Below are 27,468 nucleotides of genomic sequence, written 5' to 3'. Positions count from 1 at the left end.
TTATTTCTGATCTGATGAAGGGCTACCTTCGAAAGCTAATAAAAAATGTATTAAGTTAGTCCAATAAAAAAGGTATCATCTTATTTTCTTTTCTCTGTTTTATTTTATCCTCACTTTTGAAATTAATGCTTCATTATGTGCAAAATCTTAGTATATTTTAATAAATAGGGTCTTCAGTTCTTATTAAAAATTACACCATAGGGTCCAAGAGTATTGTAATTAACCAAATTATTTTTTCTTCTTTAGGGTTGCTTTGTTGGTTTTGATCTCGCCCATGCTGTTGGTAATGTAGAACTTTACTTACATGATTGGGGAGTGGATTTTGCCTGTTGGTGTTCTTATAAGGTATTCTAATAAAGTATTTTCATTCATTTTTTATTGAATGTTAGAATATAAAACATATATTTCTTTCATGTATTATATTTTACTCATTGTAGTGTATTTTCCAATTCATTTATTTTAGCCAAGTAGAAATGATGTTTGAAAGCATTTGTAAGCAAGCTAACATCTATTGACATCTGAAGAAAAAAAACTTTGGTTTTCTGTGTAAACTCATACACTGCTCTACCTATTTTGTGACTCCAATAAAAGGCACCATGACCTCCAAAATTTCTCAGTTTCTTCAGTATCAGTTCAACAGCTACTATGCTGCACTTTTTGCTACTGGACCTTGGGCACCCCCTCATGCCTCCAAAGGTCTTGCCCTGAGTTGGCTCCCAGGGGCCAATAAGCCACAAGCCTATGCCCAAGGGCTGCCTCTGTCGCTGGACCTGGGTTCCAATTGGATACCTAGGCCTTCAGCCTCACCTTCCCAAGGGCAGATTTTCCTGAGTGCCTCTCAAGGGTTGCTGCTCTGTGACTCACAGTCTCAGGATTTTCCCATAAAGGGCAACCTCTTCTCCATCAGTCTTCAGAAAGAGCCCAGTCCTAAGCAGGGCTTTGCAACCAACAGTAACAGGGTTTTCATCAATAGAGAGCAACCTGCTGGCTCAGTCAAAAGGCCAGTTAACAGGTCATTGTCAGTACATTCCTCTTTTATTATGGTGAATAAATTCTCTGACCCCTGCCCCATTAGATTCAGCTATCCTTCCTCTGTGTGCTTACATTACTAAACCCATTTTACTTTTATCCCCTTTAGTGGATAATGTCCCCCAAAGTGTATAAATGTGCCTCCATCAGGCTGCCTGACTCTCCTTTAGTGAATAATTAATATAAGGTGCTGCCCACTCTGCCTAGTTCAGCCATGTAACATTTTATGAAATTAATACATTTCTAATACAGTGCTGCTGCTCAATCAAGATGGCAGTTAGAAACCCTCTTATTTTTTCAATGCCGTACAGAGAAAGTCTGCTTTTAAAACTCACTGTGACCAAAGATCTCCTCTCTCCCCGTTTTTTAAAATCATACCTTCCCTTTTAGTGGGGGGGGGCAGTCAGCAGTGTTTCCCCAGTCGGTCCTAGAGTAGGGGTATCTACAATTAATATACATGAGACTGATTTGCATACGCTGCCCCCATTGTATGCAAATCTCTTTCATGCATGCTTATTGTGGATATCCTGAAAACCTGACTGGCAAGGGGTATTCCGCAGGAAACACTACTATAAAGGCAAGTTGACACCTACGTTTCTTTATAGACTAGGTTCTAAATTGCAGGCACTCTCTGGGCACCAATTTGTAGGTGTCCCAATTACAGAATTACCCTTCAGATATCTAGGCATTTTATGAACAAGTCATCTTGGTCTCACTCTCTCTTTTCTGCTTCATCTATCTGTCTTCCACTAACTTTCTTTCCAGGGGCCATTTTCTCTCTCTCCATCTGTCTTTTTCCATACCTGCTTCCTCTGTATCTGTCTCTGAAATTTATCCTTCCCATTTAGCCCTTTCTTATATTTTTGTTTTTTTAAACTGTACCTCTTTTTCACCATCTGGTCCTCAGTCTGGTTTTTTTTCACCTACCTGTTAACTTTCCTTTTACTTGTCACCTCCCTTCTATCCCATCTTCCCACTTACCCTCTCTCTAGCTCCTCCCTCAATTCTCTTCTCTCTCTCCGGCTCCAGCCTCTTATCCCTTTGTTTCTTATCTCCTCCCCATTACCTCATGATTACCCTCTGTATTCACTCCCTTCCCAATAGCTTTCTATGTTCTTCTATCAACCCCTCACCAGTACCCACCATCTGTCATTTATTATCTCCAGGTCCCCTCTTCTGTCTTGTCTCCCCACCTAGTCTCACATTAATTATTTTTTGCCAACTTTACCGCTCTATTTTCATCCTGTTCTCACTCATTTCTCTGTCACTTGCCTCCTCCATCTGCCATGTCCTCTTCCATTTGGTTTCTTTATGCCCAGCATCTTCCCTTCCTCTCCCTCTTGTCCCCCCCTTTAAAAAATCCATCTAATATCTCTCCTTTCTCTTTTCTGACCCCCATCTATCTGACTTCTTCCCTTTCTTGTACTCCAACCAATCCAACATTTCCCTTTCTCTTTACATCCATTTGAGAATAATTCTATGAAAAGGGTGCCAACATTTACTAAATGCACCAAGAACACTTGTAAATTACCAGAAAATTGGCATATGCATGTAAGTACCAATATCTGAAATACCAATGCACTGATCTGAAAATGGCACCTTAATGCTATGGGTTGTATACTTAGAAGGTAGAGTATACACCAGTGGCGTTCCTAGGGGGGGTGACACCCGGGGCGGATCGCCGATGCGCCCCGCCTCCTGGGTGCAGTGTGACACCCCCCCCCCCCCCCCGGTGAAAGGACCCCCCCGTGAAAGAAACCCCTGCCCGGGTGCATGCCGCTGGGGGGGTGCCACGCGCGCCTGTCCGTCTTTCGTTCCATGCTCCCTCTGCCCCGGAACAGGAAGTAAGCTGTTCCGGGGCAGAGGGAGCACGGAACGAACGACGGACAGGTACGCGCGGCACCCCCCCCCCCCCCAGTTGTGTGCACCCGGGGCGGACCACCCCCACCGCCCCCCCTAGGAACGCCACTGATATACACACATATTTACACCTTCTTCAGCATTTTTACATTACTAAGGCAGGATCTGGAAACCTAAACTTAAGTAACTGGTATTCCTCACCTAGGCATCCTGTTATAAAGTTTTTGGTTTGTAACTATGAGACATGTCCTACCAATTGTAGTTAAATACATTATTCCCCTAAAAATTAGTTTTCTAGATCAATGTTCTAACATTTTAATTTTTTTTTTCTAATTGCAGTATCTGAACTCTGGAGCAGGTGGCCTAGCTGGTGCTTTTATTCATGAAAAACATACCCACAAAATAAAGCCGATGTAAGTAGAGATGTATATATGATACGGTGTTAATGTAGGTCATAATGTATATGTGACCCACTGAGCAAAAAGGGACCAAAAGTGGGGTATGTGACTTATTTACACCACAAGATAGAGGGTTATCAACTGCATAATCTTGTCAAATTTCAGCTCAAGATTTAGACTGATTGCATATGTAAAAAAATGAGAAATGTTTATTGATTTTAAAAAAGTAATTAATTCCAGAAATCACATACCACACTTTAGGTACCTGTAGTTTTTAGGCTGTAAAACATGAAAAACATCAAAGTGGTGAAAAAAATTGCATTGTCCTATTCTACTGACCCTATAGTACACAAAACTTTCAAAAAAGAAGATTTTCTCAGATTTAGCCCTCAAAACCTTTATAGCCTTTATCTCTGTTGCTGAATGGCTGCCTCTTTTCAGGTTATATCAGTTTCTTCAATAGGGTAGACACCCCTGATGGTGTGGATAACATGAGGAAGGAATTAGCAGAGCTAGATGAATGGACTGGAATTTGACAGCTACGATTTAATGCTAAAAAATGCAGGGTCATGCATTTGGGCTGCAAAGACTTGAGGGAATGGTATAGTTTAGGGGGTGAAGAACTTTTGTGCACAAAAGAGGAGTGGGGCTTTGGTGTGATCGTATGGCAAACAAGTAGCAAAGGCAATAGCGAAAGCTGGAAGAATGCTTGGGTGCACAGGGAGAGGAATGACCAGTAGGAAAAAGGAGGTGATGATACCTCTGTATAAGACTCTGGTAAGACCTCATTTAGAATATTGCATACAATTCTGGAGATCGCACCTTCAAAAAGATATAGCAGGATGGTGTCGGTCCAAAGGGTGGCTACTAAAATAGTCTGTGGTCTTTGTCATAAACTGTATCGAGACGGACTTAAAGATCTCAGTATGTATACTTTGGAAGAAAGGCGGAAGAGGGAAGAGCTAACAGAGATGTTTCAATACCTACATGGCATAAATAACATAGGAGGTGAGTCTCTTTCAATTGAAAGGAAATTCTGTAATGAGGGGGCATAGGATGAAGGTAAAGGGGGATAGTCTCCAAAGTAACCTGAAGAAATATTTCTGCACAGAAAGGGTGGTGAAATTTTGAATGGCCTCCCAGTGGAGGTAGTGGAGATGAAAGCTGTATCTGAGTTCAAGAAAGCATGAGATGAGTACATAGGACTTCAAGGGGAGAGTAAAGGATAGTAGATGGCATGGATGGGTAGATTGTGTGGGTCATATGCTGCCCGATACTCAGCCAGTGGCAGGCAGTGCTTTGACTGCCTGCTACTGGCATCAACCCGAATATTCAATGTCTGGCTGTTTCCAGTGACCAACATTGAATATCCGTGTTTTTCAGCACCAGCTACTGCATTACAAGTTAAGTCGATATTCAGACTTAACCAGCCATGGCTTAGCAGCCAGAGAGGCCTGCTATTTATGAGGCCTTATTTGGTAACTAAGCCTGGCCAGTTAAGTTCTGAATATTGAGATTTAACCAGTCACAACCCTGGAACGCCCCCAACATTGCCAGCTTTATTTTGAGTGCTAATTTGGCATTTTCAGCAGTGATAACAGGTTAAAAACAGGTTAAATGCTGCTGAAAATAACCAGTTATCCACCAAGATGCAAGTTAACTGGTCAGCAGTTGTTCTCTGCCAGTTAACTTGTGCTAAATATCGGCTAGATGGTCTTTATCTGCCTTCATTTTTCTCTGTTTCTATTCGTAAACCCAGTTTGAGCACCTTTTCACTCAGTGTGTAACATAAATGATTACCAGAATTATACACGTGGACAGAAGCTTAATTATTCCATCTTAATGCATAACATTCTGGTTGAAATTATACGATGAGTGAAGAAATATATTCTCTAGTTTGTTTTAAATTTACTACTTAGTAGATTATGTGCCCCCTAGTCCTAGTATTTTTGGAAAGGGTAAACAAGCGATTCACATCTACCCATTCCACTCCCCTCCCCTCAGTATTTTATAGGCCTCTATCACATCTCCTCTCAGTCTTCTCCAAGATGATAAGCAATAGCCTCTCTAGCCTTTCCACATAGGGAAGTCATGCCATCCCCTTTATCATTTTTGTCGCCCTTCTCTGTACCTTTTCTAATTCCACCATATCTTTTGAGATGCGGTGACCAGAATTGCACACAGTATTCAAAGTGTGTTCGCACCATGGAGCGATACAAAGGCATTTTAACATCCTCATCAAATCGGACCTCATAAAAGTCAATGCTATCTTTATGCAGTATTGCTTAGGTGATTTAAGTGCTGAATGTCTCACTTAACCACATAAAAGCCAGTCACATAAACCAGACATTTAAACGCCAGTGATTAGATATGGCCTGGCATTGAATATCTGAGGATAACGCTGGCAGTGGCTCAAAAAACACCCTTCTGCCTTTTTGCAAACTGGTTATAGTAAGACAGGAATATAAAGTTGGTTTAAAAAGTATTTAGTTTCTTTTCCACTCAAGTAAGAATCAGTAGGATTATTTGGCTGTGACACAGGAGCCAGCTCCTTTTTTTTTTTTTTGAGGGTTGTGTCAGTTGTTAAATTGATAGAAAAAAAACTTGTGATTAACTAATGAGCTGAAAAGAAATTGACATAAGGTGGCAGCCAGATCAGTCTTTTCTACTTGTTATTAATGTACATCCTCCTACCATCTACAATACAGCATCTGCGCTCTCTCTCTCTCTCTCTCTCTCTCTCTCTCTCTCTCTCTCTCTGCATATATGTATATGTTTTGCTAGAAGCAGTATGCCAGATCTATGTTATCTATCATATTAAACCACATCAGTAAAACGGAATGGTGTAAAGTTAATGATATGTATTTTTATGACATTCTAAAATCTCTTCAGCTGATCGTTTTGTGGATCAAGGTTGACACCTAGTGGCCAAAGCCTTTTCCCAGCTTTAATTCCATTATTTTTGCATCATCCTCATTGAGTAAGGTTAAGCTTTAATTTGATCTTTTTCCTGTCACTTTATTGATTGTTTCAGAAACATTTATGGTTCATTTTTCATTTCTCAGAAAAAAAATAATCCAAAGAAAAAGAATAAAAAGCTGCCAGAAGTTGTAAATGATCACTAGTAGCCTTGGATGGGGGGGGGGGGGGGAGGGGGGGGAGAAAGGAAAGAAATAAAAAACATGAAACCCTTCAATTAGTCATAATGAAAACCCTTCATTAAAAAAAAAACATTCAAAATTTAAAAAAAGTGTCTCAAAAACAATATTTTATGAATTCCAAACAGTATGAACTAGATATTGTGAACAGCAGTTGAAAAGGGAAATGCATATAATACATAGCACTTTTAAGGCACAGACAAAGACAGTACTTGCCAAAATTCAACTGAATTAGTTTCTCTGTTTGAATTTCACATGAGTCTTTCTATGGAATGCTTTTGATTCTGTGCAAAGCCCATATATGCGTTCTAAATTCTTAACTCGAAAAGATCAAATAATTGAAGTTTTACACATTGAGCCAAGTAGACTTCAGCCTATCTTGAGTTTAACATTTCAGATTTCTTACAGATCATTGGATAAATTAATTGTTTTTGACTTGAGATTCCGGGTCAGATCAGAAAAATCCAAAGCAAATTTTTAAAATCTGAACTTGAACAGTGGATCCAAAGAAGACCTGAAGATAATTTTGCCATGTATACAGATTTTAATTTTTTAAAAAGTGTTTTTTGCAACCCATTTTAACATTTTCCAACATATGAAATGCCAGAAAGAATTATATAATAGGGATTTATATGTCCATTAGCAGAATAGCTCTCCATTAACAGACAGAAATTCACTGGAATGCAATAAACAAATGTAAATATCCCTGATGATTCTGGAAAACAGAAATACTGGGTCAGTATTTCCAAAGAATGAGCTTCCTTCTATAGATCTATGTTGTAAAATATTCCTGAAACCCTGCCTCCATGTGCTTTCCTTACTTGATTGTTTAAGAAATGTGTTTGTCTTTTCTGAAAATGCAGTATCCGTGTCTACTAGGGTTATGCATTGATTTATTGCATGAATTGTAAAACACAACAAATGAGGGTATATTTGTTCTTTTATACCTTTGAACAAACTGAATGGCCAAAGGGTAGTTTGAACTCAATCCTTATTCATTCCATTTGTTTTCAGTGACAAACTGTGCCCTTGGGGAGGAGGGAAGGTGACAAACTAGAGACACTTGGGGAGAAAAAAAGAAGGCAAAAGCACAAAGCATTTCACCAATCATGTTGAAACTTTTTGACAAACAAGCCTTTACTTGCCATCCTTCCCCCAAATCCCATGGTTGATTATGTCATTATGTCATCAACACATGGCTAGTCAAGAAAAACACAGCTGCAATAGAACACCAATTTCCATCTTGCGTGCAGAGAGAACAGAGAGAAAGTGCTAGCTGGAAGAAAAGTTTGCTAAAATCAAAATATTGAGTATTGGGGGGGGGGGGGGGGGGGCAGATAAAGCCGCATAACAGCTTTGAGAGAAATCAAAACCGGTTCAGCAGTAGATTCATTGTTTTTCATTCAATGTCACAGTAAAGTAACTTACGGAAATGTCTAAGGCTGCCTGTCTGGTTGTGAGTGAACTGTGCTGTGAGGATGGGAGGAAATAAAATACATATGGGCAAAAAAGCACAGAGAAACTCTCCATGGCTGGTATCATAGTTCTTGCAGCTGTCTGGATGGTGCTGCATGCAAGTTTGCTTGACTGACATTTCAGCCATCTTATTCTGGCTTTTTTTTTTTTCAGGCAGTGTTGTGTGGTTGTTCTGTGTGCTGGTTTTTATGTTGTGGTTCTCAATATGTATTGGTTGCTATCTGTCCAATCACATTTAAACTCTTGAAGGCGGAAAAATGTTTTGGTCCTTAGTGCTGTTATGTTGGGCACTAAGGGCCCCTTGTTCTGTCAGGCTACTGAAGCAGCCCGGCAGTACTTCCCACCCTCAGCGTGCCTTCATATCTGGCGCTACAAAAATATATTTAATTTTATAGCACCAGTGTGTACCCGGCGGTAACTGGGCAGTGCCACACGCTGTCCGGTTACTGCTGGGTTAGTGCTGAAGCTCTTACCGACACCTCAATTAGTGGTGGTAAAGGCTCACCCCTGAAATTGCAGCACGGCCATTTCTTAAAAAAAAAAAAGATCTACCTTTTACCCGCTACAGTAAAAGGGGGCCTCGGCATGTGTCAAAAACACATGCTGACGCCAGCGCAGGCCCCCTTTTGCCGCAGCTTGGTAAAAGGGGCCCTAAATGTACTTTTTTATGAATGGTTGTCAAGTTTTATTTTGAAACCTTTGTCTCCATCGAGGTTGCGGGGATGTCCTGTCATTTCTACTACTTCTTTTATCTATATGGAGCAACAATGATCTTTTTTTTTCCACATAGAATCTGATAGGTTGACCAATTTTCATTGCATGGAGGGCTATCGTTGAATTGTCTTTTTTGTAGTATTTATGGTGTCTCGTGTATTCTTGTAGCACTTCTTCTATGGTACAGTCAGTTTCACCTATGTATGAGCAGCTACAAATGCACAGGATTTCATAGACCCTGGAGGCTTGCGAAGAGGGAGTCGATCTTTCACTCATGCAAGTGTATGTGATAGTGAGAGGCATTTTCAATATGATGTCTAAATCTGACTTTGGACGTTTTGCTGAAAACGTGCAAAAATCAAGTAGTGAAAATTACCATTTTCGAACCAGGAAAACATCTCTTTTTTCTTTGAAAATGACCATTTCCTAGATGTTGTTGTTCTTAGCACGTCTATCTTTTTGGACCATTTGCCAAAAAAAAAAAAAATGTCCAAGTGGAAAAAATGCTCAAAATCAAGTCATTGGGACATAGGAGGAGCCAGCTGTCCTAGTATACTGGCCACACATGCATCCCAGCAGAACAGTGGGGCACCCTAGGGGGCACTGCAGTGGACTTCACATAAAAGGTCCTAGGTTCACATCTCACCATTACCCCCTTTTATTCTACAGCGAGCCTTCCAAAACCTACCAAAAACCTACTGTACCCAACTATACACCACTACAATACCCCTTACAGCTGCAGATATCACCTATATGTGGGTACAGTAGGTTTTGGGGGGGGCTGACACTTTCCACCACAAGAGTAATAGAGTGGATTATGGTCCTGGGTCACCTTTTCTACAGTGCATTGCACCTAACACTAGGCTGTTCCAGGAACCTGCTTGCTGTTCTGATAGGGCTGGCCATAACATCAAAAGCTGTCATAGAAGCTGGTATGTACTGTTTCATTTACATCGTTGCGGGATGGGAGGGGTTCAGTGACCACCGAAGGAGTAACGGGGTGTCATTCCTTTATTCCTACAGTGGTCATCTGGTCATTTAGGGCACTTTTAGTGGCTTATTCATTGATAAAGCAGGTCTAAAACAAAATGTCCAACATATAGCCCTGGATGTTTTTGTTTTGTTCCATTATGGCAGAAAAATGGCCAAGTGTTAGGAACACCCAGATCCCGCCCCTGACACTCCCCATTGTGATTTGAACACACTTCTGATGGACCTCATAGAAAAACATCTAAAAATTGGTTTTGAAAATACCAATTTGGACGTTTTTGTGAGAAAAACATCCAAATGCAGATTCATGCCACTTTTTGGACATTTTTCTCTTTTGAAAATGAGCCCCAGTGTCTGGTACCATGTAACACCCAACACTAATCAAAAATTGTCAAACCACCATATCATATATTAGTTTTCTAGACCTCAGTGGCAACTATTTTTTTACACGAACCACTCAATCTGCGGTTTGCCTGCCCCCTCATAGGTAACTATTTATTCATCAGCATTATAACCCCTTCATTATCAATATCAATCATCTTTTTAAAAATTCTTATAAATTTCATATATAAGCTCAATGCTGCTTATCTTAATTTTCTAATGGCAGCAGGTCCCTTATAAAATTAAGATAAGTAGAATTGAGATTATTATGACATTTGTAATAATTATTTTTAAAAAGTGGATTGGATATTGATAATAAAGAGGTTATAATGTTAACATTTTTGTTTATTTCATTTGATATACCACCGTTAGAAAAACGTGTTTGATGAATACGTGGAGGGGCATAATCAAACGCGAACGCCTATCTCCATGGGCGTCTATGTCCGAAAACAGGTACGTGAAGAGGCGGGACAGACCGTATTTTCGAAAAAATGGACGTTTTTCAGCTGGGCGTTTGTTTTTTTTTTTTTTGTGATAATGGAAACTAAAAACGCCCAGCTCAAAAACATCCTAATCTGAGCCATTTCGTCGTGGGAGGGGCCACGATTTGTAGTACACTCACCCCCCTGACATGCCAGGACACCAACTGGGCACCCTAGAGGTCAGTGAGGTGGACTTCAGACAACGCTCCCACATGCATAGCTCCCTTACCACGGGTGCTGAGCACCCAACCCCCCTCCCCCAAAACCCACTACCCACAAATGTACAACACTACCATAGCTCTTAGGGGTGAAGGGGGCACCTACATGTGGGTACAGTGGGTTTTGCAGGCCTCCCATTTACCAGCACAAGTGTTACAGGTGGGGGTGGGGGATGGGCCTGGGTCCACCTGGCTGAAGTGCACTGCGTTACCCACTAAAAGTGCTCCAAGGACCTGCATACACGCAGGCCTCTAGGACTGGTTGCTGCTATATAACATTGGCACACCAGTTGACACCTGAAGAATAATCTCTCCAAAAACGTCCTTTATTGGAATAAGCACGCTTACTCACAGCTAACTACAGATCAGAGGTTGTGCCCCACTGGCAACGAGTCTCCCTGGTACTGAGATGAGCAGTAGGTCAGAGCTGGCAGAATGGTGTACAATGCCCTCTTTCAGCCACATTCAAGGGAAGAACTAAGTTCTGTAACGTGGCTAACACGTGAAAGGGATCTAAAACTGGCTTACAAAAATGGCCACTACCTCATGGACTACCGGAAACAAAACAGGGCACACTGTGACCCAGTAAGCAGGGGGAAAAGCACCATGGGAGTAGAGCCTACCAACTACCAACATCGTGTGCATTTGCCACAAGCTAGTGGAATCACGGAGCCCAATACCCTACACCCACCACAATGCATTGCTGATGTGACTCTGCAGTGCGCATAAAAGAAAAGGTGTCACACTCACCCGACAGCCACATCAGAACCAGGGAAAGGCTGTCACAGGATAGAACACATTCTGCTGTCATAGAGGTGGGTACGGCATTTGAGGCTGGCATAGAGGCTGGGAAAAAAAGTTTGTAAAGTGGGGGTTTTTTGGTGGGAGGGGGTTAGTGACCACTGGGGGAGTCATCTGGTCAGTTGGGGCACTTTTTTGGGACCTGTTCGTGAAAAAAAACGGTCCAAAAAAAGTGACCCAAAATTTTTCCGATTATCAGCTAAAGACGCCCATCTCTCCTCGGCCGATAACCACGCCCCAGTTCCGCTTTCACCACGCCTCCAACACGCCCCCATCAACTTTACCCGTTTCCGTGACGGATTGCAGTTGGAAACGCCCAAAACCGGCTTTCGTTTATACCAATTTGGGCGCCCACAGGAGAAAGACGCCCATCTCCCGATTTGGGTCGCAATATAGGTGTTTTTCTCTTTTGATTATAAGCTGGATAGTGACCAGTGAGGAGGCAGGCAAACTGGATTGAGTGGTCCATGTGAAAGAATTTGCCACCGAGGTCTACAAAACTAGTATATGATATGGTGGTTTGATAATTTTTTATTATTGTTGGGTGTTATATGGTACATGTATGAATGATCCACACTACTGAATTTATTTAAGTTGGACTAGTGTATTTGTATCTTGTGATAGTGTGTGGAGCATGCTGTATGCCGTTTTGATATTGTTCTTTTTTAGCAGTCTTCATATAAAAACTGCCATCCCTGCATATAATATGACACATTGCATATAGGACTTAAAAAAATTGGTGTTGAAAAAAATATGCCTAGGCGTATTCTATAAACTACACCTAAAGTTAGGCACAGTTTATAGAATACACCTAAATCTATGCGTAGTTTATAGACCATGCCCAGCGCCAATTTTCTGCAACTATATTTAGTTGCGGCCATTTATGCCAGTGAAAACTTGGTGTAAATGCCAACATCTAAATTACACTAGGAGTGGGAATATTCTATAACACTGCATGTAAATTGAAGGAACGCCTATGACCCACCCATGCCCCTCCCATGACCATGACCCCTTTTCAGATTCACATCTTAGAATATACATGCATCACTTTATAGAATCCACTCAGACAGTTATGCATGTAAATTCTAATTAGTTCCAATTAGTGTCAATAATTACTTGTTAAGTGCAATTATCAGTGCTGATTGTCTTATTAAGCTAATTAAGTTGCACGCTGAAATCCAGAATATGACCAGATTTGCACGCACAACTTAGATCGCACTATATAGAATCTGGGGATAATGTATGTAAACTAGTTTGGTTGTACCACAGAAAGGCGTATATCAAATCAATGACCCATTACCCTTTACCCGTATGTAAGGTAGAATGATGAGCTTCTGTTCTGTTATTGGGTTACTGTCAGATAATTCCACAATGTTGTTCTTCTCAAGGGGGTTAGTTTTTCATTAGTTTTAGGGCCTGAGTAGTGGCCATCTGCTATAACCATGGGCCAGGAATATGTCATGAAGGGTGCCCTATTCCTCCTATAAACTGTTTTGGTGCCTACCTTTATTGCTTTGGTCACTAGTGGAACTTCTCTTTGTAGCTGGGTGATGTTGGGACTCCACATGTAGGTAGTGGTTGATGTTGGTAGGGTTTATGTATATGATGTGTCCCAGGTTACCATCTATTTGCTTCTTTACCATAATATCTCCACAGTGAATCTGATGTTTCAGTGGCTGCAGTTTAGATGAATCAGACCTCATGTAGGTTGTTAAAGACATGAGGCCAAATGCCGAACATATTGTCAACTCTTACACTTTGTGGATTCAGACAGTCTGCTAGTTCATTACTCAAGTCAAAGAGCAAAGAAACCTAAGGAGTGCCATCAAGGCAGATTTTCCCCTATCTTATTCCAGCTATACTGACTTCCCATCAAGTGTCTGCCTTCGTTCGTAGTTTGGGAGTGCTTTTGGATACAACTTTGTCCTTTAGGTCGTATGTTGCTTTGGTGATTAAAGTGGTGCTTTTAAAGTTGTGATTGGTTGCTAGGTTGAAGAATTTTCTTTCGGAACAAAATTTTCATACTGTTCTACAGAGTTATGGGCTATCACATTTTGATTATTGTAATATCCTTTTGTGCGGTCTTCCACATACAGCATTGCAGGCATTACAGGTGGCCCAGAATTCTGCAGCACATTTGCTTACAAGGACTCGTAAGCTAGAGCACATTACTCTGTAATTACAGAAATTGCATTGGTTGCCCATTGTTTGGTGCATTGAGTTTAAGTTGTTGGTATTGGTTTTTAAAGTGCTACATGATTCTCCATTGACTTTGGCACAGAAATTGCGAGTGGATTGTGCTGTACTGCATCTTCTGTCACAGGGTCAAGATCTGTTGGATGTTCCTTCATTTCATAGTGTCCGTTTACAGGCAGTTAATTCTCAGATTGTTTCCTGTTGTTGGTCCTAGTTTGTGGAATGCTCTTCCTTTGCCCTTGTGCCAAATTTCCTCCTTGACTTTGTTTAGATAACAATTGAAGGCTCTCTTGTTTTGTAAGGCATTTGCTGATTTTTAGATGGGAGTTTGGGAATATATTTTTTTCTGTGGTAGGGTATGTTATTGTTTTTATTTATGTTTGTGGTGATGATTATGATTATCTCTGTTTTATTATACTGCACCCAGATGTTTGGATAAGAGAGGTTTTTTTTCAAGAAGAGAATACCAACAGCTGCAGCATCTGGTGTAACTGTGAAAAACTATGGGAGTACATGTCTATGTTGCAAAATTCCAAATTGACTTTTACACCTGCTCCAAGGCTGGTGTAACCCAGGTCTCATACTCGCTCATCAGTGTCCTAGGCACCACCTAGCTCTCAGGGTCAGGCACCATCAACCTGGGCCACACAAGTCTACAGTGTTCTACAAGAGCAGAGGTCCTTTACACACACTGAGCTGGGTGTAGGTTGGGACCGGATAAAATCCGGAAGGCCATAGGGTTTTGAGCTGGGGCTTTACTTCTCTTTTACTTTCTTCTCTTTCCTTTACCAGTCTGGGAGTAAATAAGTTTCACCCTCAGTCAAAGAAAAGACTCCAGTCCAGTGAGTTATGCAAAAATAACCAAACTTTGCTGAATATTATGCAACAGGCAATTCAAATCTTCTTTGCAAAAAAAAACAGTCAATCTGTAATCCAGCTTGATAGCAGATGCAAACTATAACTCCAGAGCAAATTTAGGGATATGGTGCATCTTCTTCAATACAATTTATAATCCTGCAGGACTGCGATCACATAGGACGTATCCCGCTCACTCTCCTGGACCAACGATGCCCAGATGAGCCAATCGTCCAGTATGTACATATCTGCAGTATGTAAATATTTACAGATCCTCCTGTACCTACCCATCCCTTCTGGGTGAATCAATCTAAGGCTGTGCCTGCAGCCCTTTTGCAACAAGCAGATCTTCCTGTGGATCAGACCGCCCTGTCTGCCCACACTCCTCTCCTCCAAAGGCATACCACTCCAGGCTACCACCTTTGGCTCTGAACAGCTCTTTGCTGTTCCTGCTCCCAGGCTGGGATCTCCTATTTTCCACTTGGAGCACTCCTTCTCACAGTTAATGCTGGAATTTGGAAAAACCACCTCTTTGGTTAGCCTTAGTTTCTTGAACCCATCCAGGACTTTCTCTTTCCTCCAAAGGTCACGGTTGAGGTACAGGCAACCAAAGCCTTCATGCACTTCCCATCAATAATACTTATTACCTACTAACTCCTCTCCTGTAATTCAACAACCAGGAACATTTCCCTTTGTAACGTATCCAGGAACCCACCCCCTTGGGCTGGATCCTTTACCACCCACAATTCTAGAACCCTCCCTTTAGAAACTCTGGAGAGTTCTACATTCTGACATTTAGTAATCTCCATTGGCAGTTGGAGGCAGGCAGCAACAGAGGGACTCCGGGAGGACGGGGGGATGGGTAAGGCAGAGAAAGGGCGAACCTATATGCCTTTAAAGTGGGCACCACCAGCCACAACACCCCTGCTCAACTGCCAAAGAACAGGAGCCACCCCAGGCAGAAATCCAGGAGCTGATCAAGCTACGTCCACACCTGCTGGGAGATAGAGAAATACTGAAGGCAGTTGGGGCTAGCCGTCCAAGGGCCACTGTGGTTTTTCAGTGTTCTCTATCTCCACCTGCTGGTAGGCAGATACAACCCCATCAGTTAATGGATTCATCTGATGCTGATGACAAGGAATGGGAGATTACACTCTCCTCTCAGTAAAGAAAAAAAATGACTTTCCTGGTTCCCTCACATGAAATCATCTTCCCTTGTCCTCAAAGGCCAACTTTCTTCCCCCCCCCCCCTTTTCCCTTAGGAATTACCAAACACCTTTTAATAACACCCAGTGGCGTAGGAAGGGGGGGCGGTGGGGCGGTCTGCCCCGGGTGCACACGCTGGGCGGGTGTTGGGTCACTGGTTCCCTGCTCTTTCTGCCCCGGAACAGGTTACTTCCTGTTCCGGGGCAGAGAAAGCAGGGAAGCAGCAGAGCCGACGCAGCTCCCAGTGACGTGCACTGGGGCCGGATCGGCCCTCCCGCCTGCCCCCCGCTGAAAGGTAGGGTGCGTTTCGGGGGGGTGCGCTCCGGAGGGGGGTTGCACAGCGGCAACCCGCCCCGGGTGTCAGGCACCCGCATTACGTCACTGATAACACCAACAGTTTCCTCAAACATAATCATCATCTTGCTCAATACTTCCTCATGTTATATTCCCCAAACACTTATTCAAAATGCTTGTGCCTTACCACACAATTTTCTCCATTATTCACTCCCACGATTTACTGATTAATCTGTGTCCCTCTTTTTTTTTCTTTTCTCAACAACACCTCATTTACTCTATTCTATTTAAGCCAGCACACCCAGATATGTTTCAAGGGTGGCAACCTGCTTAAATCTTTATTCTATACCTTCAATATTTATTGTCCTTGAGATTCAACTCACCATTCTCACCATTTATGTCAAGACACCCAGATAACTTCAGTGGTGGCAACCTGCTTAAACTTTATTCTGTACTTTCATTTATTTTTCCCTTTCAGTTTGAGCCAGGATACCTTAGATGTAACAAAAGTAGCAATGTGTTCAGCCTTTACACACTTTTTTTCAAGGAACACATTGTATCATACCCACACTTTACTACCAGTCCATGATGTTTCCCTTTTTACCCCATGGTAGTCAAAGAGCAAACATTTTTAACAACTCAGCATAACTGTTTCTCAACTCAAACCATTTGTTCATTTTGTATCACAAATGAAAAACATCAAACCCATTTTTCCCCTTTGAAACATAAACTGTGTTCTACTCCAATCCCCTTCCGTTTGCCAACAAACATTATTCTTAACAGAGTCCACCACAGGCTGCCGCCAACTTCCACCCCCAATTCTGTTCTGACTTAAACACCAACCTCCCATCCTTCTCTTTCCATCTCTCCTTAGTTTTATCCCTGCTTACCCTTTCTCCCAAATTACACTATCCTATCCTGTCTACCCTCTTTTAGCTCAACTTCTAGCTGTAATAGGAATCCGCAACCTCCACATGGTGTTTTCAAATGGACCTGCCAATAGTCCTGTCCCTGTACTGTGCATCAATGTTGTAACAGATGTGGGGGTCCTCCGTTTCTATGGGGTAACCCGGTTCAGGCCTCATGCATTGAAAAATAGCCTCCTGTGCCCATTCTTCTCTTTGTGCATCCACAAAGCACATTACTAGCAGAGGCACTCCTCCTTTCCTCCTAGTGTCCGGCAGGGGTACAGGCAACCAAAACCTTTGTGTACTCCCCATCAATAATATTTATTACCTCTGAACTCCTCCCCTACTGTCATTCAACAACCAGGAACATTTCCCTCTGTGACTTATCCAGGAATCCACCCCCTTGGGCTGGATCATTTACAACCCACAACTCTAGACCCCTCCCCTCAGAAAATCTGGAGAGTTCTACATTCTGACATTTAATAATGCCTATTATAATGGGGGATTACACTTGTATTATAAGTGCCAGCTACCAGTTTAGACTTAGAATCTAAATAAAGAGGCAGGTTCAAAAGTAATTCAACCTCCCCAATCCCCCTGGCATACATTTTAACACTTTGAAGCCCCTTACACATATCTAAACCCCAAGCCCATAACATAAAGAGCAAACCCCCTATCCCATATTCCCTGACCCTTATTGAGGTTTCCCTGGAGTCTACTGGGGGCAGATACAATCCGTAGATGTTTTTGCCCCATTTGTACTCATGTTCAAAATGGTGCCTCTGACCCCCTAGTGGTAGTCACATGATGCTACCATTAGGGTCAAGTACACCTTAATATGCTCAGGAAATAGTTTCTGTTTATTAGTAAATGATACATTATGAAATGCTGCATATGTCTACAAAAGAGGTACAGCCTGACAGCTATAGTTCACAGTGTGCCATAAAGTTTCACTTCCTTTTTTTTTTTTATTGACAAGTTTTAGGGCCAAGAGAGCGACTCATATTTCATATCTATTTCCTTCCATTGCTGGTCATCCTGGGGCATTTATAGCTTTATAGTTGTTTTTAGCTTGGTGACAGACACATTTGTCTTGTAAGAAATGGTTGAAGACCTCTTGTCATGCAGGCTTCTGAAGTACTGTTGAATAGCTATGACCTTTCATGTTCTGGACTAGATTTGAAAGGTACTTACCAGTAAAAACTTATGCTGTATGCTAATATGTTAACCCAAGGAATCATTATTTTATTGTTTGCAAAACGTGCAACATATCTTGTAAATCTGCAAAAAAAATCAATAAATAGGTGATTAATTGTTCATTGACACCCGGATTCTGTGGTGCTCAAAGTTTTGTGCGTGCCCAATTTGAACGTTCAATTTAATTGAGTAATGAGACAATTAGTGCCAATAATTGGATGCTAACAATAAATTATTGGCACTAATTGGCAGCAATTTAGATCTGCGAAACCATCTTACTAGGCAAAATTCTATGAAGATTAATTCTTAAATCTTTTAGCACACAACTGAAAAGGGGGCATGACTATGGGAGAGGCATGGACGGATCATCGGCGTCCACTAAAGAGGTGCACACTATTCTAGAATTCTGGGATCACTCCTAATTTATATGCGAAGAATTACACCAGGTTTCAATTGGTACAAATCTTTGAATGCGGATCCTGGCGCTACAATCTATTCTATAAACAGTGCCCAGCTCGGAACGCCATTTGTAGAATAGGAGTCACTTACCGAATCTAGTTCTTTATAGATGAAGTCTAAATTGTTTATTACATCTTTGTGTCATTCACTGTAAACTGTCCTGGTTTAGGGTGGAATGCAAAAGCTGAAATACTATAACTTATAATATTTGAAACATGCCATAAATTCAGCAAAACATATTTTGTTCCAACAAATAAAGAAACAATTTTAAATTGTAAAGAATAACCCCCTAATTCTATATATGGCGCTAAAAACTGCGAACACAAATTGAACAATGAGCCTATTAGCGCTAATAATTGGACACTAGCAATCAATTATTGGTGTTAATTGGCAACAATTTGAATTTACACGTATATCTTTGTAGTCGGTATTCTGTAAGGATGAGTGAGTAAATATTTCGTGTGGATCCAAACAGGGGGTGTGGTCATGAGAGGGGGTATGGGTGGGTCAGGAGTATTCCTAATATTTGGGCATAGTGTTATAGAATAAGGCAGATTCGTGTCTAATGTAGGCACAAGGATTTACACCAGGTTTCAGTTGGTGTAAATCCTCATGTCTAAAATTGGGTACAGATCCCAGCACTAAGTGCTATTCTACAAACAGCACCCAACTTTGAGTGCCTTTATAGAATAGCACTGAGCACTCATTTTTTTTTGGCACTCAGTTTGGATGCCATTTATAGAATTTAGTCCTAAATCTATTTTAAGGATAGATTTCAATTCTGAAATGGAGATTAGATTCAGAGGCTAATTTTATAACAGTGTGTCCACTAAAAGCACTATTTAAGGCATGTGAGACCCTGGGCAGGGTTAGGCATGGCCGGAGAAAATAATATAGCCGAACAAGAGGGTGGAATGCAAGAATAAGTATTTATTTTCAGGAACAGGAGTTCCCGGGCCTGTTTCTTCATAGGGCCCGAGTCATAGCGAGAGTAAACCTCTGCAGTTGGGGAACACAGTTATTAATATTGATTTTTATGTACCCTTGGGCCTGTTTCTTCACAGAACCCAAGGCAAACACAGTCTTTCAGTTCTATCCTACTTGTCAGGTCTGGCTCCAGCCAGACCTCCAGCAAACTTGTAAAGTTTAATGGGTCAGCAACAAGGGCTTACCTCAGCCCATCACAGCATTTAGGCCCAGTCACTCACGGCATACGCTGGGGCTTCTCCTCTTCCTCCCCTGGGCCTCTCTTGCCTCTGTCTGGCCTGTCCCTTTAAACTCTCTGGTTTCAACTCTGCCCCACCTGGCTCACTTGCTCCTGTTGTGGGATCTGTGCTCTTAAGGTAACCCTGGTTAGTTATAGGTGGATCTTTCTTAAGGGTGAGGGACAATGTTCTATAAACTCCATCACATGCCCTCCTCCTCAGCTCAACGGTATCCGGTTGAGTATCTTCTATCTCTTGGCCCACCTCCCGGGACAAACAGTTTGCATTTGCATGTTCTTGGCCCTCCCGGTGTTGAACTTGATACTTGAAGGGTTGAAGACTGAGGAACCATCACATTACTTGTGCATTGGAATCTTTATGGCAGGCTATCCACTGCAGGGGTTGATCAGTGACCAACCTGAACTCGCGGCCCAGTAGATAATACCAGAATGTCTCCAGGACCCATTTCACTGCGAGACCCTCCATCTCAATCACCACATAGTTCTTTTCCCTCGGGAACAGCGTTTGGCTAATGTACACTACCGGTTGGTCTTCTCCATCCACTTTCTGAGCCAGAACAGCCCCAAGCCCAATCTCTGATGCATCTGTCTGGACAATAAAGGGTCCGTTAAAATCTGGGCTGACCAGCACTGGTTCTGAGCCAATAGCCATCTTTAGAGTTTGGAAGGCCACATCCACTCTTTGGTCCAGTGTACCTTTTCAGGGTCCTTCGTCTGCAGGAGGCGGGTTAGCAGCTCTGCTTTCTCAGAAAATCCCATAATAAAATAATACCCCACAATCCAGAGGAAGGCTCGTACTTGCTTCTTTGTCTGAGGGACTGACACCTTGGTAATCTCCTCCACCTTTCAGATCTGGGGTCTCACTTATCCTCTCCCGACTGAGTACCCCAAATACTGTACTTCTTGTTCTCCCAAGAGACACTTCTTGGGATTCGCTGTTAATCCTGCAGCTCGTAGACTATCCACTACTGCTTCTACTTGTATAAGGTGGGCTCCACAATCAGTAATGTAAACAACATCATCCAAGTAGGCAGCCGTGTAGTCGCCATGTGACCTGAGTAGGTGATCCACAATATATTGAAAGGAAGCTGGGGCTCCATGAAGGCCAAATGGAAACATCATAAACTAGAACAGACCCTGGGGAGTAGCAAAGGCTGTCTTTTCCTTGGATGCTGGGGTAAGAGGTACCTGCCAATATCCCTTGGTCAGGTCCAAGGTGAAAATAGACTGGGCCCCCCCTCCCAGTCACTCAATGAGTTCATCCACCCTTGGCATTGGATAGGCCTCTACTTTAGTCACAGCTTTAACTTTTTGGAAATAGATGCAAAACCGGATGTTCCCATCCAGTTTAGGTACCAATACAATGGATGATGCCCAGTTACTTGTAGACTCTTCAATATCTCCCATTTTTAACACCGCTTGCTGCTGAGCTTCTGGGATTCGATAGGGATGCTGCTGAACCACCACTTCTGGATCACTAATAATGTTGTGAGTTGAATTTCAGAAAACACATCTTCATTTTGGCGTACCAACTGCTCCAGGTTGGCCTTCTGCGAGTCAGAGAGTTGGTCGCCAAATGGTACTTGCACGGGTCCAGAGTCTTTTATGACTTCTGGACCAAAAACATCACTTTTCACTAGGGCTGCTGTCTTGGGACCCATTTCTTCAGCATCCGGGGAAGACCGCTGGGAGAAATAAGTTCCTGATTAACCTCATGGACAGCTCAGGCTTTAGGTAGTCGCCTAGTGCAGGCCATCTTAGGATTGGAAACCGCAGCACCCTTCTCTGAGGAAGAAATATTATGAGCCTGAAGCCAAGACAGCTTTTCCTTGTGGAAAATGCACACTGCTGTAGGATCATCCTGTTCATTTGTGAGCAAATCCACCTCCTTCAAATCCTCCACCAGGTGCATCAGTAACGAAGAGGGGGAGAATGGGGAGCCAGGTCTTCAGCCTCCGTGATTAGATTCAGCCAGTTTTGCTTAGTGGAGGACTGCTCTGGGATAGGGGTAGCTGGTAAGGAGGCCTCAGAAGCACTACCCAATGCGGGAGTGCCAGAACAAGAAGAGCCAGCTTGATCCTCAGCTTGTCTAAGCAAAAAGGCTTGGTGCAACAGAAGAATAAACTCCAGGGGAAAAAAACCTGCCCTGATGCAGCAGGAGATGTTCCAGTCACTTGAACACATCCCTCGGAGGCCTGAGAGACACCCATCAACCCTGATATTAGAAAAACTGTGGGGAGACACTGCAGGAGCCACATGAATAGCACCCAAAATGGCCTCCGGCACTGCAGCCGCACCAGGAGAGTCACCCCATGGGGAACACGTCGGTGAACTCCCCACACGGGAAAAAACACCCTCACTACCATGGCTGACCTCACCTGCCAAAAGCTCATGGCACCCCCCTCAAACATTTCCCTGACGTTGCTCGCCACTACCCACAGCAGCAGCAGCGCTTCATAGTTGCAGCCGCCATCTCCGACTGCAAGCACAACCACGAGAGAGAAAAAAGAATGCACTCACTGCAGGAAGATTTCTCTGCTGCAGCAACGCTTTCAGGAGGAATCCTTGGTGCCCAAGTTAGGTACAGTTACACAGTATTCTGTATTTCTGTGTGCAAGTTTTCGGAATGCTCCCAACACTCCCATGGTCATGCCCCCTTTGGAGATTTGTGCTAAGGGAGTTAGGCACCATGCCTTATAGAATAGCACAGATCCAGATGCACAAACAAATTTTAATGAATGACAGTTATTCTATAACTGTGCATTTAACAGGAATCCACGCATACTCTCTGCCCCGAAATGCCTGTGACTCTCCCATTTCTACACCCCCTTTTCCACGATGCATGTAAAATTTAGGCACATGTATGCACCTAAATTTACACATGTACTTGTTAATTGATTTCCATTAGCCCCAATAATTGGTTGTTAAAAAGCCAATTATTGGCATGAATTGGCTCATTATTCAATTAAATTGTGTCTGTAAATTGGGGAAATTTGTGCACACAATTTTTGGCAGCTTTTGTAGAATTAGGGTGTAAACCCTCCATTATCCCAGGTACAAAATAAGTATAAGTAACTGTATATAAAATGTAAACCACTTTGATTGTAACCACAGAAAACCAGTATATCAAATCCCATCCCCTTTCCCTCATAGTTTTCTCAAAGAAAAACATCCATACTAGTTTATTTTAGATGTCTTTATGTGATATCTCTCTAACATTATAAACATTAATATGTTAATTTTAATTATTTATATTTTATCTTTGTGTTGTCGGAAGTGTTTTGAATATGATTAGTGCACATTTTGTTTTTATCAGATATGCTTTTATGCTTTTCAACATACTATTTATTGCTATTTTATTTTAACTTTTACAATATAAGGAGTCATTTTACTAAGGTGTGCTGAAAAATGGCCTGCAGTAGTGTAGGCGCATGTTATGGACACGTGCAGAATCATTTTTCAGCACACCTGTAAAAAAAGGCCTTTTTAACATTTTTGATGAAAATAGACGTGCGGCAAAAAAATTAAAATTGAAGCACGTCCATTTTGGGTCTGAGACCTTACCGCCAGCTATTGACTTAATGATAAGGTCTCTTGCGTTAGCCGTGTGGTAGTCACCTACGGGTGTCAAGTCGGAGTTACCGCCCAATTTTTGCTGTGCATCAGAAAATAAAATATATTGTCTGGCACGCATAGAAAATGAAATTACTGCATGGGCCACGCATTAGCCGGGCTGTAACACCGAATTGACTTGCATTGGGCACGCAGAGGCACCAAGGCGGCTTAGTAAAAGGGCCTCTAAGAGAGGTAGTCATATGAATTCATTGTGAATAACTACAGCAGAGTACAAGATATCAGATATAAAACAATATTGCTGAGTTTACTTAATTGACTTCTGTACTCAACATTTTACTCCACAGCTCATTCCTATTTATGTTTTCCTTGCACTTTATATTGTAGGCTGATAGGCTGGTGGGGTCATAAAGTCACAACTAGATTCCAAATGGAAAATGGTATGTAAAAATTAAATATTAAATTTTCATTTGAGTATGTATTACAAAAGCAAACTGGGCAATTCTATAAGCTGGCGCCTAGAGGTACGCGCCACATAGGTGCATCAAAGCATCATTGATTGAAAGGCACCTGTGTGCTCTCGACGTTATTCTATAAGGTAGCACCAAAGTACCATACCCTGGTATTCTATATATGGTGCCTTCATTTCGGTGCGGAAATCGAACCGTGTTCTATAAACATTTCCATAACTTATTAGGCGTATTTTTTTTCAGTGCAGAATTTTCAGGTGTCATATATAGAATCTTACCCATAGTGCCTTACTGCAAGGGGTGCGTACAAGTGGGAGGAGCATGGGTTGACCATGGGCGTGTCCCTCATTTACATGCATACTTCATAGAATACTATAAATTATGCACATCACTTGATGTATTTAGGCATGTCAGCTTAAACCTGACTTTGACATGCTGTAAGAGGGTGTGCTTAAACATGGACTTACCAATGCTGATATACACTAGAGGGTCCTTTTACTAAGCTGCGCTGAAAAATGGCATACGCTAGCGTAGGCGCTTGTTTTGAACGCATACACTTCCATTTTCAGCGCACCTGTAAAAATGCCTTTTTTAAATTTTGTCCGAAAATGGACATGCGGTAAAATGAAAATTGGCGCGTCCATTTTGAGTCTGAGACCTTACCGCCAGTCATTGACTTAGCAGTAAGGTCTCATGCGTTAACCGGGCAGTTATTGTCTACACACGTAGAATTCCTTTTACTGCCCACTAGTGCCGATCCAGAAAATAAAAAGTATTTTCTGGTGTGCGTAGTGGACGCACTTATAAAATGAAATTACCACCCAGGCCATGCGGTAGCCAGGCGATAATTCCAAGTTGGCACACATTGAGCGTGCGTGGGTGCCTATGCGGCTTGGTAAAAGGGCCCCTAGAATTCTATAAGAGAATCTTGGCAACAAGATGCCTTTATAGAACTGATGCTAAGCATATAAGATCGGGGTGCCTAATCTGATTTATAGAATATCTCTGAAAGTTACTGAAATCCACCAACATGGAGAGATCTATTCTAGCTAAATTCATTCTCATCTTAAGAATTAGGATCAAATTCTACTCTGTAAAAGGTGTCCAAAGATTGGTGCCGAAAAAAAATAACTCTTAGTGCTATTCTATAAATAGTGCACAAACTTAGGTGCCAGGATCCGCAACTTCCTTTAGGCGCAAGCATTTACACCAACTGAGCCCTGGTGGAAATCTTCATGCCCAGATAAGGTGTGAATCCCCCCTTATTCTATATAAGCATGCATAAATTGCCCCTGATCCTCCCATGAGCCTCTCATGGCAGCACCCTCTTATTGGATCAGGAGCGTAAATATGCATACGCAAATTTAAATTGATGCCAATTAGCACCATTAATTGATTGTTAGTGCCACATTATTGGTGCTAATTGGATCATTCAATTAAATTGCAAGTGCAAATTTGGCGTGTGTCCAAATTTCCACATGCAATTTTTAGCATCATTTATAGAATTTGGAGCAAAGTGTGCACACACAAGCAAAATATTCAATATTCAAATAGAATTATCATAAACTCATTTGCTACTGTTAATCTAGTAACTAACTCCTGCTTAATTTACTGAACGCTACAGATGTTAACATGCAAAACAAATGTGTTTTTTTCAGATTTTGTCAAACTTTTTCCCCAGTTTTCAATTGTTATTTTTGGTTCATTTTAGATATTTATTTTACTAAAAAAAAAAAAAAAAAAGTGGACAATTAATGCATTAATAACACTATTAGGGGGTCTTTTACTAAAGTTTAGCTCGAGTTATCTGCAGCAAGGCCCATTTTATTCCTATAGGCCCTGCTGCAGATAACTTGAGCTAAGCTTTAGTAAAAGACCCCTTAACATGTTAACAGCATTTTAATGCCAGCTGTTTTTATTTTACGCACACCCACCCGCTTCCCCCTGCATTTACCTCAGTAAGCAGCAGGGCTTGGGTTTTTCTCTTTTTTCTCACTACCACAAAGTCCTTTTTTCTTCCCCTGCACCAGGCTCTGCAGATACTTGAGGGGTTGGAAAAGTCTTACGGTTTCAATTCCCACAAGACGTCCCCAGCTTCCTGCACAGTGCAACTCAAGTATCTGCAGAGTCCAGTGCAAGGGAAGAAAAAGGACTGAGGCAGCTAGGAAGGAGAGAAAATCCCAAGACCTGCTGTTGAAGTAAATGTGAGGAATGGGGACGGATCTGTGTTTAAAAAATCAGGGGGCATGAGAGAATCTGGGCGAAGCCTGTGGAGGGGGGGGGGGGGGCATAAGAGAAACTGGGTGATGGCTGAGAAGGGGGGGCATGAGAATATGGGTAAAGGCTGGGGATGGGAGCCTAAGAGAAACTGGGTGAAGGGGGCAGGAAAGAATCTGAATGAGGGCTGGTGAAGGAGGCATGAGAGAAACTGGGTGAAGGCTGGGGAGGAGGACATGACAGAAAGAAATAAAGGGTGAGAGAGATGATTGTGTTCAATAGGAGACAGCCAGTAGGGAAGAGTGAGAGAAATGCCCAAAATACATGCTGTGATTAGGTGTGATTAATCAAGTGATTAACATTTTTAATCACACAATTGTGATTAATATTTTTCATCTTTTCCCACCTCTACTAAAAACAATTTTTCCAACACATGCAAACCAATTGTATGCACTTGTAGGTTAATGTGAATTAAATCAATATTTATGCACACAAAAGGGTGGATTCTATAAATGGTTCACAGATTTCCATGCATACAATTGCATGCTATCCTGAGATGCATGTGCAACTAAATTGGCTAACAATCAATTATTGATGTTAATTGGTGACATATTGGACTTGTGCACATATTTTACTAAGCGTTATTCTATAAAGAATCCCCAATATCTCTCCACACTCGTCCTTCCCTACACCCCTTCCCGTGCACTCCGCTCCATGGATAAATCCTTCTTATCTGTTCCCTTCTCCACTACTGCCAACTCCAGACTTCGCGCCTTCTGTCTCGCTGCACCCTACGCCTGGAACAAACTTCCTGAGCCCCTACATCTTGCCCCATCCTTGGCCACCTTTAAATCTAGACTGAAAGCCCACCTCTTTAACATTGCTTTCGACTCATAACCACTTGTAACGACTCGCCTCCACCTACCCACATTAATTGATTTGATTTGCTTACTTTATTTTTAATTTTGTTGTCTATTAGATTGTAAGCTCTTTGAGCAGGGACTGTCTTCTATGTTTGTGCAGCGCTGCGTACGCCTTGTAGCGCTATAGAAATGCAAATAGTAGTAGTAGTAGTAGTAAAGATCTGTGCGCAAAACTTACAGTGCACAACTGTAGAGAGGGCATGGCTATGAGAGGGGCATAGATGGGTCAGGGGCATTCACTTAAGATATGGGTGTCAGACTTGTGAGTTCTTGTACCAAGTAGAGTGCTGCTGAGCCTGGTACTCGGACCAGGTTCTGCTTGGCGGATGGACAACCCTGGGTTTCACCTGCGTTGACCACCATTTCCCAGAGGTTGAACCCATAGGTGTGGGCGGCCTGCAGGAATTACAAGACGGGGCTGGAAGCAGGGTGGTGAAC

At 42.2% G+C, this 27,468-nt stretch overlaps 1 protein-coding gene across 3 annotated transcripts in view; it reads left to right on the top strand.

The window, feature by feature from the left end:
* The window catches only part of KYNU (kynureninase), a 260,595-nt gene that overhangs the window by 199,385 nt on the left and 33,742 nt on the right, over positions 1–27,468 (top strand). For all 3 annotated transcript variants that reach the window (XM_030209738.1, XM_030209735.1, XM_030209737.1), the window contains exons 9-11: positions 247–345; positions 3,229–3,302; positions 23,808–23,860. In XM_030209738.1, the coding sequence (XP_030065598.1) occupies positions 247–345; positions 3,229–3,302; positions 23,808–23,860 (226 nt within the window). The remainder of the gene's footprint in view (positions 1–246; positions 346–3,228; positions 3,303–23,807; positions 23,861–27,468) is intronic.

The sequence above is a fragment of the Microcaecilia unicolor genome, chromosome 7 (assembly GCF_901765095.1).
Source record: "Microcaecilia unicolor chromosome 7, aMicUni1.1, whole genome shotgun sequence".
Taxonomy (NCBI): domain Eukaryota; kingdom Metazoa; phylum Chordata; class Amphibia; order Gymnophiona; family Siphonopidae; genus Microcaecilia; species Microcaecilia unicolor.
The sequence above is the reverse complement of the archived record's forward strand: the minus strand, read 5'-3'. Positions and strand labels throughout refer to the sequence as shown.